Source organism: Caretta caretta, chromosome 5 (assembly GCF_965140235.1).
Source record: "Caretta caretta isolate rCarCar2 chromosome 5, rCarCar1.hap1, whole genome shotgun sequence".
NCBI lineage: Eukaryota > Metazoa > Chordata > Testudines > Cheloniidae > Caretta > Caretta caretta.
In genome coordinates this window covers 24,711,404-24,728,196 of record NC_134210.1, presented here as the reverse complement: position 1 = coordinate 24,728,196, position 16,793 = coordinate 24,711,404, and the positions used below count along the sequence as shown (strand labels likewise).

Sequence of the window (16,793 nt, the reverse complement as noted above, 5' to 3'; positions counted from 1 at the left end):
GTTATTGTAGCTGTGTTGATCCCAGGACATTAGAGAGACAAGGTGTGTGAGGTAATATCTTTTATTGGACCAACTTCTGTCAATGAGAGAGAATATCTACTGTTTTTTAATATTAAAACCTTTCAGAGATATTACAAGGACCAAATTCACAAAGGGACCTCGGCATGGCAATGCCTAACTTTTGGGCATCTAGCAAATCACAGGAACAAAAATGGGATCCACAAAGCCTGAGCCTGATGTGCAGACTTCCTATACAATGAATGGGGAGAGATAAACTGTGATTCAAAAGAGCCGGCACCTTAGCTAGCTAATGGGAGATGCTGACAAGAGGGGTGGGTCTTAAGCCTCACCTTTCGCTCAGAGAAAGGCTCCTGGTCCATGATTGGGACCCTCCCCTCCTAAAGTCAGGTGGCTTATGCACCTAACTCCACAGAAGAAGGAGGGATGGTGGTGCTGTTGCTGCCCACTTTATAACCATCAGCCCAGTGATTAGGGATGTGGAAGACCCAGGTTCAAACCCCTTCTCTGCCTAAGGTGGAGAAAGGATCTGAACAGGGGTCTCCCACCTCTCAGGAGAGGCGCTCTATCTACAGGGCTATTAGCTATTCTGATGTGGGGCATCCTCTTTCTCTCCAGTTTGAAGCTGTTCCACTTTGGATAAAGACTTTGAGTCACTGGGTCAGAGAGAGAGGCTATGTCCACGTATAGCGGCGTGTCGAGTCCCGATGCTGCACGCCCTTCTAGCCTGGGTATCAATAACAGTGTAGCTGATGGGCACTGCTTAGCTGAGTAGTGTGACGACGTGCCAGAACCTTAGGGCGTGTGCCCTACGTGGCTCTCCGCATGGCCATGCAGTGCTTCTGCCACCTACATTGCTATTTTTAGCAATGTAGTGTCCCACTGCCTCACCACCGCCAGAGCCTTTTCCTGTAGCAGGGAGCTGCTGGCCCCTTTCCCCACTGCAGTGAAAGACTCTAGCAGCAGGGAAAGGCTCTGGCAGAGAGGAGGCAGCAGGGAAAAGCTCCGGCAGCTTCCTGTGTCGTTCTTCCCCCCCGCCAGAGCCTTTCACTGACCCATGTAGCTACACGCCGCAGTGAGTGTGGACACAGCCTGCTTTCCACTACAGCGTGTAGCTACATAGACCCTGCATGCCACTGCCAGCGTAAACAAGGCCAGAGAATAGGAGTGCTGGAACAATTTGTATAGTGGGGGTGCTGAGAGCCATTGAGCCAAATTGTAAACCCTGTTTATGATGGAAACTGCCTCAAGCTGGGGGTGCTGCAGGACCCCCTGCACCCCTAGCTCCAGCATCTGTGCCAGAGAAGGAGAATGACACTAGCCTGGTGGTTAGGGCATACACCTAGGAGGTGGGAGACCTAGGGTCCAGGGACTCTATTTATCTGAGCATGACTACCAGATTGGGCCCCACAGGCAAGGTAGGCAGAGGAGCATGTGCCTTCCTACAGTCCATGGATTGCACTGAAGCTTAGGTATGAGAGAGGTGTCCAGTCAACTACAGTGATGCAGCAGTGCGAATGTCCAGGCTCCTAGGGAACTTTTACAGCAGAAATGTAAGTGCCGAGTGAGTTCAGGGGCCTACAAGGTTAGGTAGCAGCTGAACGGGGTTTTGTGGATTACAGTGATGCCCAAACCCTAAATCTGGGTTTTAGGTGCCTACCCTTTGTGGCTCTGAGCCCAAGTTTTCATTCCATTGCAGTGGGACTACTCAGGGAGTGAGGTACTATTCAACAGGAGAGGTGGCCCATAAGTATTAAAAATGACCCCAAAGACGAATGCTGGAGATAGAATGGATATGCTGAGGATAGTTCTAAGGTTTTGTTTCACCTAGCAATCCTGCAGCTGTCGCCCATCTCTTCATGGCCTCTCCCCACCTGTGCTCCTCACAAGAGAAAGTCATCACAGTGTATTGCAAGACCTTGCGATAAAAATGAATCTCACCCTGCAATATCATTGTGTAAATGTGTTAGCCCAGGGCCAAAAATCTGCTTACTAGCCCTTGGCATGGTGATAAGGGAATAATATATATAAAAAAAACGTTAAAAAAGCTTTCACTTTCTCTGTAGGCAAAAAAGTGAGTAGACTTTTGGGGGGCTGAACTATGCATCTAATAAAATGGCCTTATTGTAATCCTGTGTGGATCCTTTCCTCTTGGCTCTCAATTGCAGATATTTGTGTAATACCGCCTTCAACTGCAACAGGAATGTCTAAAACTGATGTCAAATGCTCCTGATGTCAAACTGTGGATCTGTTTGTCTTCATCCCAGCTTGTCAAAGAGATTCTCTTATAATTAAATGCTTGGAAGAAATACTATTGCAATTACTAGGTTGGGTTATTTTTAGTCTCAACAGTTTCCCCCTTCCCCCCTTTCTTTTCACAGATTTGCAAAAAGCTCTTCTGCCTTATTTAGGATTAAAGGGACTTTATTTCATTGGATACCTGCTTTTTGGGATAGGCACTGGGTTTATTGGACTGTTTCCCAAGGTATATTCTACTCTGGCTCTGTGCTCGCTCTTTGGAGTCATGTCCAGCACTTTGTACACTGTCCCGTTCAACCTCATTGCAGAATATCACAGGGAGGAAGAGGTGAGTTTAATGTCTAGGTAAAGAAGGAATTGGTATTTGCCTTGTTTTGTCCATTTTAATGGGAGAAGGGGCTTTATTTTCATTTCAGATTATTTGTGGCAGCACAGGTGTCATGGAGGGAGGTGGAGTTTCAAATGTACAGAGCTTCAAGAGTGTGGTGATAAACAATGCTAATATTACAAATCATTTGCCATTATAAAGTCACCTGAACATCTCAAAGAACTTGAGAAACATAAATGAAGTTTGTGCCAACTCTGTGAGAGAGGGAAGGCCTGAATCAGTTTAGGGAACTGAGGCTGAGGCCCCAATCCTGCAAGTCACTCAACACAGGCAAACCCATGTGTCTGCATGGAACCCCACTGAATCAATGGGTTTCTGCAAAGGGTGTCTGTCATGTTGTGGGGCGCAATCCAGACTAGTGAGGGATTATGTCACTGCCTGACCTGTAACCCTGGGTGCCTTAAATGTTCTGCTGCTCTGGCTCCCAGCCTGGTCACTAGTAGGCAGCAGACAGGCATTGCACGGAGTGTCTGTGTATTAAGCCACTCCGGTTCAGCAACCCTAATTCCAGTAGCCTACTATGCTCTGGTCTCCACCAGCCTTGGTCACTACTAGCCAAGTGACTCCAACATGCTCCCAGTCCCAACTTTTCCCCAAACCCTGTGCTTCGCAATTTCCAGCCCTTTCCTGGACCATTCAGAGAAATATTACGGTTTGTTTGCTCCTCTAAAGAGACAAACTGCTCAGCTTATCACTTTAACTGGAGTTAACAATCACCTTGATTCACACAAAACACTGGGTTGGCTTAGTTTACAAGTAAAACAAGTTTATTATCTAAAGGAGATAAGATTTTAAGTGATACCAAGTAGAAGGAATAAAGTTAGAAAGGGTTACAAATGAACTAAAGTAAAAATAAGCTTTCCAGTGACTCAGGCTTACCAAAACTACAGTTTTGGTTCAAAGTAAGGTTCTTCTCACACTTTCTTCCAGCAAGATGGCTGACCTACGCCTTGGTCAGGATCTCCCACAAAGCCCAAAGTGCTTGGTTCCTGTGTCTTCTTAGGTGACAGCTCACCTGAGGATCTTTGCCCCCCCGCCTTTTATAGTCCAGTGAACCCTTGAAATGTATTCTTCTGAAGGTTACTTCCCCCCCCCCCCCCAATAAAGTTAATTCAAGCTGTGAGGAAGGAGACATGGAATATGGTGGCTAAGGACATTCCATGCTGGTTTCTTCCCCGATATTGTTTGCTATAATGCAAAGTAATCTGTTTCTGCCCCCTCTGCTGCAAATGAATGGCCACTTGACATGTGATTGTCAATCTATTCCAATGATACCTGGCTGGAGGTGTTGGCTTGTCTTTGGTCTGGGAGAAACTCCCCAGACTTATCTGGTAAACAGATTTTAGTCTCACATTTTCTTCATGTTTGTATGGGCCCTTGAGCATTTACTGTGCATAGCCCACACAAGAATATTAATGATCAGTGTGTTGTTGGTTTTCCAGTGATACCTTCCATGATAAATATACAGTTTATTAGATTAAAGAGTTGGGGTACACTGAACTGGTCACACCAGCTGAAACTCTCTACCAGATATCAGGGAGTCCCTTGCTCTCTGACATTGGGATACTTTTAGGTAGACAGGCTGATTGTCCATACAGAGCTCCTTGCAGAATTGTATCTTAAGAGCTTGTCCACACAAGACAGTCATTTTGATATAAGGTTGGGTATGAATTTAGAGTGGAATAGCTTTTCCAGAATAACTCCATGTGTAGACAAGCCCTAAGTGACTTACCACATAAGTAGTCAAAGATGGAGTGCAAATATAACCTACAAGCTGTGGTTCCATCTTGTGCTTTAACCACTAGACTACATTTCCCCATGAGCAGGAGGGGGAAACATTCAGCATTCTGAGAATGGCATTTGTTTATGATCACATGTTATTTAAACCGAGGTATGGTACATATTTGAACAGTGTTTAGCACAAAGGGGCTCTAATCTCTGATTGGGGCTCCCAGAACTGCTATCATACCAATCAATCATATATGACATACATAATCAGTTTTACAAGCTAGGTCTGTGCACAACTCTGTTACTGCAAGCAAGACTGAGGGCCAGATCCTCATCTTGTATAAATCAGTGAAGCTCTATTTACTTCAGTGGAGCTGGGCCAGTGTATGCTAGCTGAGGATGCAGCTGAGTCCCTAAAGTATATAACCAAGACATGTAAGGAAACGTAAATAGCTTTGTTAACTAAAAGTATTATACAAATGATTTGTTAAAAGAAATGGAATTTTATGCCCTTCAGCATTAAATTATCTGAAAACAAAAATAAGGTATTTGTTATGCTAGAAATAAAATAATTGCCCTACCAGATCAAATTTAGCCTTGCATCCTGTCTCTGAGAGTGGCCAGCACCAAATGGTTTAGAGGAAGGTACAAGAAATCCCATAGTGGACAATTATGGCATGCCCTACCATTGGTGACATTTCTTCCTGACCTCTGTGAAAGTTGTTGGTTCATGCCTTGAAGCATGTGTGTCATCCCCTGCGTTTATCCTGTATAGTATAGCTTCTCATTATCCATACAAATATTTGGAATCTGCGTGCAAGCCTGCACAGTGGAAGATACAATTCCAAAAGAAAACCTTGAAAGGACTTCATTTCTTATGCTCAATTATATTGTCTTACTCTGCACAGCAGTTCCTTCATGTCATGTAAGATAAGTGTGACAGGATCGGGCCAGATGGCTATAGGAGAGTAACAGAAGGCAGATATATTAGCCCCAGGCTAAGTAGGTCTGCTTTCCCTGGGTAAGGGAGCAGGGAAGGTTCCAGAACAATCAGGAACCTTCTGGAGACAATTAAGACAGGCTGATTAGAACACCTGCAGCCAATCAAGAAGCTGCTAGAATCAATTAAGGCAGGCTAATCAGGGCACCTGGGTTTTAAAAAGGAGCTCACTTCAGTTTGTGGTGTGCGTGTGAGGAGCTGGGAGCAAGAGGCACTAGGAGCTGAGAGTGAGAACACTGACTGTTGGAGAACTGAAGTGTACAAACATTATCAGACACCAGGAGGAAGGTCCTCTGGTGAGGATAAAGAAGGTGTTGGGAGGAGGCCATGGGGAAGTAGCCCAGGGAGTTGTAGCTGTCGCACAGCTGTTCCAGGAGGCACTCTAGACAGCTGCATTCCACAGGGCCCTGGGCTGGAACCCGGAGTAAGGTATTAAGCTCTTTAAAGAAAAGTTTTCTCAAGTGTCTTAAATTGGCGAGAGTATCTGAAACATGAATAAGAATTTGGAGGACTTGATCTTTTGAAAAGTTTTCAATATAGGCTGGAACTGGAAACTTTGGGGAGATGAATAAATGAAATGTGAGCAAAGCAAATCATAATACAACATATATGGCTGCAAGCAGTGCCAGGCTAGATTGAGTCAGTGAGAGTACAGCAACGATAAGAGCAAGTGACACTGCAAACCGACAGTTGAAAGAGGACTTACAGAAAGCTCTTATTCCAATGAATCCTTGGAGGGTATTTTTCATGTGATGGAACATTTCCCAGAATTGACTTTTAATTTTGCCAGTTAATTTCTCTGTTCTTGGCAGCCCAGATCAGTTGTCACTAAGTATTTTAGAAAGACTTAATAAGGAATGGGGATGAAACACAAAGCTAAAATGTGGGGGAGGAGAGGAAAGGGAAATTGAACCCATTATGGTGATAGAAATGAGATGCATAATGCAACTCTAGTTCAGGGATGCTGGTTTCAGACCCATCCCTCACTAGACGTAACTGAATTAAAAGCTGTCAAGTGGAAATGTGTAGTTCATATTTAATAAGCCAATGTCCTCAAAGAGATAATCAGAAGAGAACCAGTTGCTTCTACTTTGATGCCTGCTTCTTGATTAACGCTGTTGGATGGTATGATTTCACCAGTTCTGACACTAACAAAGTTAGTTTTAATCTCAAACCTTCTAAAATATACAAGATAGAGTAATGAAAAAGCATCTTATAGTTGGCTGCATTTGTTCAAAAACTGACGTACTTGTCTTTGGAACCGAAGGCACATCATGAGAATAAGCACAGCCCAGTAAAACATTCACCATTTCAATAAAAACTATGATTTGAGGCCAAAATGCCCCAGATGACTTGCTTTTGCATGACGTAGTCAAAAATAAATGTGGTTGGATCATGTTATTCAAGACCAGCATAGAACAAAGAGCAGACCTTTTTAATCAATGGGCTTTCTGTGAAAACAGAACTGCACCAGGATGTAAACTATTGGCCTCTCAATTCCACTTGCGTATTGAGCACAAAGCTCGCTTGTTCCCTGTTATTTGAGTATGGTTATCTGTAGCTGATTTGGAAGACACTCAGGGTAGGATCCATGATGGGACATAGGTGTTGTAGTGCTGAGAGTCACAGCCCCTAACTTTAAATGGGAAAGAATGTGGAAGAGGAGGAGGAGGTTATGTCCACCCTATAACCCAGTGGTTCGAGTACTAGAGAATAATTCCCTCTGGCCCAATGACTATTTAGGTATTTATCCACAGTCATTGGGCCAGGGAGTGAGCAAGCGAGGGAATGAATCTGTAGCCTGGTGGTTAGGACACCTATGTAGGAGACCCTGGGTCCAGTCCCCCTGCTCCAATCACTATTTAATCCAAAGTGGAACAGCTTCAACAGGAGAGACTAAGGCAGTCGCACTACAGACTCTCCCAGAACTCACTGGTTTGAGCATGCTCCTGAGAGGTGAGAGACCCACTGTGCTCCAATCCCTTTTCCCCCTCTGGCAGAGGTGGGGGATTGAACTGGGTCTTCCACATTCCAGGCCAGTACTCTATCCAGTGGGCTAAAACTTATAAGGCGCCTCTTCCTCCCGCTCCGTTTTGAATGGGACCTGATCTGGTAGGCATGCTCAGAGGCTGCCTACAGGATTAGGCCCTGCACCTCACTTAGGTGGCCAAATGTGCCCTTCTTCCCCTGGTTTGTGAATCACTCTGGAGCGTAGTTGGGAGATAGGCATCTGGGCATTTAGAGTGGGGCAGCAGTGCACATGGTCCAAAACATAGGTATCTACGGAACTTTGGCAGTGGAAAGTTAGGCACCAAATGAGTTTAGGCACTTACAGGGATAGGAGGCAGCCAAGTGGGAGGGCCACGTCACCTCTACAGTGGGAATAGGCTGAAGAGTGTTGTGAGGAAGCTGAGGTTGGCCCTCACCACAAGAGGGCTCTCCAGAATGATGTCATGTAGCAATTTCCCATAGTTTTTTTAAAAATTGAGTCTGAGTAGCACTTTGAAATACAATATGAAAAGAACTTAAAGAAATCAACAAGCATACTTAACAGCACAGGCGTTGTGTTCCCTGAGCAAGCTGCCCACCCACCACAAAGCACTGAAACTCTCCTTGTCTCTTGTTCTTTTATCTTGCAGTGAGTGCTTACCACAAATCCTCTGTGTTCAGGAGTCTGCAAGAGGGGCAAAGTGAATCTATAACGTGACAGTGTTGGGCCAGATGGCTACAGGAGAGTGATAGAAGGCAGATATATTAGCCCCAGGTTAAGTAGGTCCCTTTTCCCTGGGTAAAGTAACAGGGAAGGTTCCAGAACCATCAGGAACCTTCTGGAGACAATTAAGGTAGACAGGCTGATTAGAACATCTGAAGCCAATAAAGAAGCTGTTAGAATCAATTAAGGCAGGCTAATCAGGGCACCTGGGTTTAAAAAGGAGCTCACTTCAGTCTGTGGTGCACGTGTGAGGAGCTGGGAGCAAGAGACACTAGGAGTTGAGAGTGAGAATGTGGACTGTTGGAGAACTGAGGAGTACAAGCATTATCAGACACTAGGAGGAAGGTCCTATGGTGAGAATAAAGAAGGTGTTGGGAGGAGGCCATGGGGAAGTAGCACAGGGAGTTGTAGCAGTCACACAGCTGTTCCAGGAGGCATTCTAGACAGCTGCATTCCACAGGGCCCTGGGCTGGAACCCAGAGTAGAGGGCGGGCCCGGGTTCTCCCCAAACCTCCCAGCTCCTGGTCAGACACAGGAGGAGTTGACCTGGACTGTGGATTCACGAAAACTGCCAAATTGAGGGCTGCTGTGAAGCTCGAAGGCGAGCAAATCCGCCAATAAGCGCAATACCCACCAAAGTAGAGGAGGAACTTTGTCACAATAAATTATCATTTAATTTTAGTATCACAAAGAGAAGCAGAACAATTCTTTCACAATGCAGTCCACACATATGAATTAAGACAAATCTTGTGTTTTGCTACTTAGAAATAAAAGGATTTTATGGTTTTGCACCAGCTGTTTGACCCCCAGAATTCATAACAGTATTTGTTACGCAGAAGATTTCCAGACTATAGATGGTTTTCAGATATGAAGGGCTAAATCCAGCCATGTGCAATGCTGGTGCACGGCCGGGGAAGGAAGAATGGCTGCTGTTCAGCATTAAGCACTAACTAGTGGCACGGCAAGGTTGTGGTATGGACTGCTCAGAGGCCCACCAAAGTGCACTCCTCACGATGGTACCCCATTATGAGGGATCCTGGTGTGTGTGCGTGTGTGTGTATGGGTAGGATTCCTGTTGCCAGGACCGGCCCACAACATTTTGGCATCTGAGGCGGGGAGCTCAAATGCCCTCATGCCGCCTCGCTTGGGCCAAAACTTTGAAAGGTCTCAATTCTGCCTTCTTCCTGTTCTACTCCTCTCACGGTACTGCTCTGCTGCCTACCCCAGTGAAGGAGAACTAACAACTTAAAATGCCTTGTTCAAAAATGTTAAGTAACACTTAACTTTCAAATGCCTGAAAAGCAAATGTAACTTTTCTTGTCTGCATAGTAAACACTGGCATTTTTATCTGTTTGAATAATCAAAGTGGTGCTTTCCGTGCCTTCTTGGTTGCAAAGATTTGAACTGCTTCCTGCTGAAGGTCCACAGTCTGGGCCAGTTCATGCTCTGTTGAGATGGTTGCAAGGCCGACCAGCCTCTCCTGTGTCATTGTGGAGCGTAGATGTGTTTTTATTTACTTCAGCTTAGAGAAGCTGCGTTCTCCACTGGCAACTGTTACAGGAAGTGTTAGAAGTATGCGCAGAGCAACAAAAGCATTTGGAAAGAGGATGATCATCTTATTTGTACACATATATTCCAGAACAGCCTTTGGAGTTGATCCTGCTGAAATGTATCTTGAAAGGGCTTTCAGTTCATCACCTAAATCACTCGCATCAATACCGCACGTGTCGACAGTGTCTCTAGTGCCCTGCATTGCTGGTGTAGGTCTTCTTCAGGTATAGTGAAGAGTTTTGGAATATCATACAACATCCCAAATATACTGCTGTGTTCCTTGAGCTGCATGAAATGTTCTTCAACTGACTGTATTGCACAATCTAGCACCTGGTTAAAGAATTCAACTTTGAATTGTTGTTTAGGGTCTCTTATGGGATTATCCTGTGCCTCGTAATCAAAATGTCTTCATCTTCTGTGACTCTTGTGTTCTTGAATGGGTGGGAAAATAGCTTCAGTGTGAAGTTCCTCTGCCAACTTTTGTGCACTTTTCAGAACGTTTTGAAATCCCTCATCTGACCGGTAAGACTGTAGGTATGACTTTGCTTTGTCCAGTTGTTCCATTGCTCCAGATATATCAAGGTCAACACCTTGGAGTCTCTTGCTTACAACATTTATTTCAAACAGTATGTCATGCCACAACACTAAGCCACAGAAGAAACTTGAAGTTATGTATGTTTCTGCTGATTCCATTTCCCTCTGCCACTATTCTCCCACAAACAGTTCCTGTCATAGCATTATCCTCCATAATGGCAACTATGGCATCATCTATCTTCCCAATCTGGTGTTTGATAGGCTTTATCGCCTCCACTCAACTTTCTCATCATGTGGCACTCAGTGGTTTCAGTGTCAGAGAGGATGTTCCCAGATGTTGCTTCAAAATTTGCCATCGATGAGTTGATGCAGAGAAAAATACATAGATGCTTTGAATTACATTAAAAATTTCAGCAGCCTCACTAGAAGCTGATGCTGCATCACTGACCACCAAGTTCAATGAATGAGAACTGCATGGGACAAAAAGAGCTCAAGGGTTTAACTCTCGGATCCGTGTCTGCACTCCTCTGTTCTTTCCTCTCATGTTGGCACCATTATCGTAGCCCTGGCCTCTCATGTCAGCTATCGCAAGTCCCTTACCTTCCAGCTTTTTAAGAAGCATATTTATCATACCAGCTCCTGTAGTATCATTAATGTCAATAAATTCTAGAAAATGCCCTCTGACATTCACCATTGCAGGGACATTTTCACTAGGTTAAGTTGTTATTACAAAACGCACCATTAAAGTCATTTCTTCCATATGGCTGATGTCAACTCTGCAGTCCAGAATAACAGAGTAATATCTTGCTGACTTCAGATCTGCCACAATCTTCTGTTTGACTTTTGTTGCCAGTAACTGTATGATCTCATTTTGAATTGTTTTTCCAAGGTAGTGGTGTGTGTACATTTCTTGGGTGGTGACTCTTCTTAGATGCTCCTGGAGTACAGCATCAAACTCAGCCATCAGCTCCACAATTTTAAGGAAGTTCCCATTGTTTGGCACATACGCCGATCTGAAGTGCCACACAGTGCTAGGTTTTGGGTAGCAAGCATTCTCACAGTGGCAATGAGCCTTTTCAGAACATTTTTCCAGTGAAGAGACTCTGATGCAATCTTCTCTTGATGCTGACCATCTATGGTGGCTTTTAACCTTAGTCTCACCTCAAGCTCTTTCCACCTATGGAATGCTCTCTGGTGATTTGCTGCCTTCTCATGGCATGCCAGATTTCTAGCCAGAATTTTCTAGTCCTTTGTTCCTGTAGAACCCAATGTGGCTGGAACATTAGACTGGAAGAGTTTGCAACAAAACCAGTATGCAGCATCTGGGTTTTTGAGTATATAAGCCATGGCCTCTCCACTTTGTCACCATTGGGGATTTCACGCCAGTAATGTGTGGGATGGAAACTTCTGTTTTCATTGTCTTTGGGGAACATGAAGTTTTTCCACTTGCAGTGGTCCATGCAGTACAAGGAAGTCCCTCAGGTTATTGCTCAAGGGGGTCCACAGTCCTGGATAATCTAGACTTAAGGAACTAAACTCAGCAGCAGCTGTTTCTTGCACCTCCACCACACTCTTCTCTGATCTACACTTTTCTTCAGGAATGTGCATGGTTACATCCATTTGAGATGGAGATATGGATGCTGCAGTAGCTGGTCACCTGCACTCTGACTAACTGGAAGATCAGGCATCTCCTCACCACTCACATCTACACTGGGGCTGGAAGGCTCACTGTGAACATTTGTGTCTATTTATCTCAGGAGAGCTCCTTCCTGCTTAGATAGAAAAGCTTCCTTTGCTTTCTTTCTTTTTCTGAATGCTGCCCCAGAGGGGCGTTTTCTTCTTTTACTCATGACTGCTGTTCTGTGCCAGCTATAGTGGCTCTCAACACTCAATTGAAGGGGACAAATAAGCAGGCTGGTAGCAGGGCCTGAGTGAGGGAAGCTACCAGCGTCTTAAAGGCCTAACTGGCTCCTACTACTTCAGTTGACTGCCTGTTCTCCTCAAGTGGGTTCAGGGAAGCAGCAGGAAACAGGAAGCTCCCTGAGAAGCTGGTGTTAATCAGTCCAGGCTCCTGGAGGTGCTAGAGAGGTACATAAAAGGCTTCTCCTCCTCCTCTCTCTCCCTGCAGCTCCTGCTACTTTCTGTTATTCCCTCTCACCTTTTCTCCTGCCTGCCTGTTATGGCTCTTGTGCTCTCCTTCCTCCAGCACAGCACTCCACCATCTCTGTGTTTCTAGAGCAGAGAGAATACATATGCACCAGCAGCAGACACAATTTTCTACACTCTGGGTCCTAGTGGCGCCCGCCCCCCCAACACATACACAGTCTGGCACCTGAGGTGGCCGCCTCAGTTCGCCTCATGGTCAGGCCAGCCCTGCCTGTTGCCTAGGAGACCTCACCTGGGTGCAATTAAGGCTGTTGCTTTGGCACTGAAACTTTTAAATACGTTGTGGACTAGTCTAGACACCCCTCTCTCCCATATGTTTACTGTGACTGCTGCGATCAGAGCAGGAAGCAGGGCAGTCTTGGTACATGGTCTTCTACTGTGGAATTCTCTTCCTGCCTTGGTTTGCCAGAGGCTGAATCTGCTGACCTTCAAGTCATGCTGCAAAGTCCATTTTCCCCCTGGCTGGGCGTGCCTGTAGAGGGAGAAGGTAATGGGACAGTTGAGGGTTGTGTAGGGATTTGGAGAGTTTGTCATTGTTTGTAAGGACTGTATCTGAATGATTGTTTTCATTCTGTAACTACTACACACGCACCCAGAGCGTGGGACTAGCACATTTTAGACACCAGAAGAATAAAGAGAGCGCAAGCAAGCCAGCATCCATTGTTGGCAGCAGCTATCTGATGATCTGGCAATAGCTGCATGTAGTACAATGGTTTCCCTTCAGAACACTGTAGTCTGGTGGTTAAAGCACTGATGTGGGACTCGAGACGTAGGGTCTATTCCTAATTCTGCTGCTGGGTGACCTTAGGCAAATCATTTTTCTGTTCTGTGCCTCTGTTTCCCCACCTGTAAAATGGGGAGAATGATAGTGACTGCCTTTGTAAAGCACTTGAGATCTACTGATGAAAAATGCTATACAAGAGCTAGGTATTATTGTATATTAATCAGTTGTCTCATTTGATTGGGTTTCATTTTATGCTTATTTGCAGAGCCAAAAGGAACAGCATGGAGGAGAAGCTGAGGCCATTGGAAGAGGAAAGGGAATTGACTGCGCGGCTCTCACTTGCATGGTGCAGCTGGCACAGATCATTGTTGGAGGGGGCCTAGGGTTCTTGGTCAGTGCTGCAGGCAGTGTAATAGTGGTTGTGATTTGTGCATCTGCTGTAGCATTAACAGGCTGTTGCTTTGTTGCTTTTTTTGTTCGGTTTGTCGAATAGAACAGTGGATAGATGAAGGAAGAAATTCCCATGGGAACATTGTCATTCTTGATCTGTATCCATTGGGTGCAATTTCTACACTGATATTTTATAGCACCCTCTTCTTTCATTGGCTGGAGTGGTTAAAATTCCAGGGCATTATTTCTCCCCAGAGTGGAAATATGTGGTAACATTGGTGGCCTCGCTTCTCAAGCTGTAAGATCTCTCCATGACTTTCCTTCCTCTGCCCCAATTTTGTGTTAACATATAAGCCACTTTCATACATGGCAGAGTAATGCTCCTCATCATTAGTGGTAATGCTCATCGTTAGCCAAGCTGGAGAAGAGAAGAGCTGAAATGTGTGGCTAAAAGAATGTATCCAATAAGGATGAAAACTGGGGTTACTGATCCCAAACTCCAAGGATGGGGGTTCTTATTAAGATGGGGATTCTTAACCTGGGATCATGGTCCCAAGGAGGTGTCAAGGAGTCACACCCAGTGCTTAATTTGTGCCAGGGCTGAGCCCCGGCACCTCTAGACTTGGCAGTTCATAGCCCCAGCACCTCTAGGCTTACCACATCAGTTATTAAAATTAAAAAAGTTGCTTAAGCTCCGGCATCTAATTGCTTGAGCCTCAGAACCTTCATTACAGATTAAGCACTGGTCACAACCACTGTGTCCTTCCAATATTGCCAAATTGGACAGGGGCTCCGGCTAGATGAGGAGCAGAAGTTGTATGGAAAAGTGGATCCTGGTGTGGAAAAGATTGAGAAGTCCTGCTTTAAGGTATATCCCACTACTGGACAGCTTTATGTGGAATGTTGTGCTTATATAAATGTGAAGCAAAAACACAGAACAAGATTATCAAATAGGGGTGCCTAGAGATGGGCTCCTAAATCCATATTGAGGCACCTAAATAGGGAGTCAGTGGGAAACTGCTGGGAGTTGAGCACCTTTGAAAATCTAGCCACTTGTTTAAATGTCTAAACAAGATTTTAAAAAACCTTGGCCTAAAATTTGTGAGCCACCTAAAATGTTCAAGCTGAGTGGCATGGTACTTACCTTAACTGAATAAATTCAGACCTGTTTGCCCTACTCTTTTGCACATAAGAGTCTAACTTGATCAAATTCTTGTTTTGCTTCTTTCACAGCATTCGACAGGATATTATTGTAACTTAATTCAGTTCCAGAAAGCATTACTGTAAATTGTTCCATATCCACACCTCAAACCAATATATTAAATCCTGTAGGCAAACCAGTCTACTTGTATTTGAGTACGGAGCTTGCATCTTTATTTACATTAAAACATCAGAATTTGTTACAGAGAACTTCTCCTGAATCATTCCATCTAGATTCAAGTCAGTTTCAAATTGGACCATAAAAGGGTTAAGATTTAAGATATCTGAATGAGCTATAGAGACCTGATTCTGTATTCCTTACTAACTGCAGTCAATGGGCGTTTGGGGTACTTAAGAAATACTGGACCAGACCTGTTATTAAGATGTATTCCTGGCTAAAATGTATCCAAAAGGAGCATTGAGCTGCTTGCTTCCAAAGTTAGGCATTTGTTTTTAAAGCAAAGTGTCTTTATTTGTGGTGTGCATCTTCTGTTCTGGTGCTGTTCCTATCCATGTCCCATGTTAAGTGCTAAGCCACATGAATCCCTCTGTTAATGCAATATTATTACACAATCCCACAGCAAGGGATTGTTGCCAGATATTTTTTCTAAAAAGTACGGTACGGTTCTGACCAACACCATTTAGTCAAATGTGTTATTGACTTCATCACACAGCGAAGTACCAGCAAACAGCATGAGGTGACAACCCTGTGCGTGTTGCTCAGTTTTTGATGTGAGTGCTCGGGTGCTTTTGTATTGACATGCCACCTTGATGCATTCTTTTATGTTTTTCGACTCTGCCAAACGTTTCCCATAATGTTATTAATCTCTCTTTCACTCTCCCTGTCATTGTGACGGGGTGTCCACCCCACACGAGGCCGAGCAGCTTGTTGGGCTGCACCTCGGAGACAGTCAAGGCCTGAAAAGCTAATTGATGGATCCCAGCTGGGCAGAAGAGGGCTGCAAGGAAAGTAGCATGCTGTCTCTCCCTGGGAAAAGGGAGGTGTGTCTGGAGCTATAGTGTCTGGCAAGAAGCCAAAGAAAGGAGTAATCTAGTTACTCCCTGGGAGGAGGGAGTTTGGGCCGGCAGACCCAGAGGAGGGGGCTAGAAGATAGAGAAGGGAAGAAGGAATGAATCTATGGAAATAGCAAGAGGGTTTGGGAGCAAGCAGCCTGGAGTTACTTGACAGAGGGTCCCTGAACTGGAACCCGGAGAAGGGGATGAGCCTGGGTTCCCTGCCAGTCACAGAGAAAGTATTGTAGGACCTGGCCTTGGAGCAGAAGACTGTCTAGAATGGCATGTGGGCAGCTGACTCAGTGGGACTTTGATACCCTGGAAAGGGAAGACTATACAGGGAGCTGGCCAGAGGGCTGAGACATGAAGAGGGAGAGCTGCGAGTCTGGAGAGCAAGGGGTGGGGGATGCAGTGTGAACAGTTGTTGGAAGGAGGGCATCTGACCTGAGTGAAGCTAATCCCCTGACCTAGCCACAGGGAAGCACCCAACAGTAAGCCCTTGGAGGTCAATTATCAAATGTGTTTCCTTGCTGACATTTGGGATTTCAGTGAAGACTCATACTGGCGAATTCCAGTCTCCATCCTTGGGCATCTGCATGGTGTACCTCCCCCCATCAACATTGTTCTCATCCCTTCTGACAGCACAGCTCAGGACAGACTCCCCTGTTGCATTGCTGCCTGTTAATCTCTCTCCCTTATTACCTCTGCTGTTTGACTATGAAGAGAGAGCACTAAATACCAGTGGAATCAGGCTCGGTGGCTCAAAGGGTGGCTTGTCAGCTCTGCAGCATGCTTTCCCCTCCGATGTGATCTCGCTGAAGCCCATTTACCAATACTATGTTGCATTTGAGCTCCCAGAGTCAGGGATTGGACAGAAACTAAAACACATCCCTTGCTTCTTTAAGACTCCAGAATAATATTCCTGCTGAAGCATCTCCTACAGAAAAAGGCATCCTCCCAAAAATACAAATATTCTGATTAGAAAAATGGAAATATTCCAGGTGTGTGCATCTTATGGAAAAAAACTTTTAAATGGCACCAAAACCAATCTTAAATATTACAGGTCCTAAGCAGGAAACAAAGGTTTGCTTCAGCGCTTTGAAAATGT

General features: G+C 45.0%; 1 protein-coding gene across 1 annotated transcript in view; it reads left to right on the top strand.

The window, feature by feature from the left end:
- The window catches only part of SLC45A2 (solute carrier family 45 member 2), a 39,891-nt gene extending 24,414 nt beyond the window's left edge, over positions 1–15,477 (top strand). The window contains exons 6-7 of the mRNA XM_048850456.2: positions 2,400–2,605; positions 13,347–15,477. Of these exons, the coding sequence (XP_048706413.2) occupies positions 2,400–2,605; positions 13,347–13,574 (434 nt within the window). The 3' untranslated portion in view covers positions 13,575–15,477. The remainder of the gene's footprint in view (positions 1–2,399; positions 2,606–13,346) is intronic.
- Positions 15,478–16,793: the final 1,316 nt, after the last annotated feature.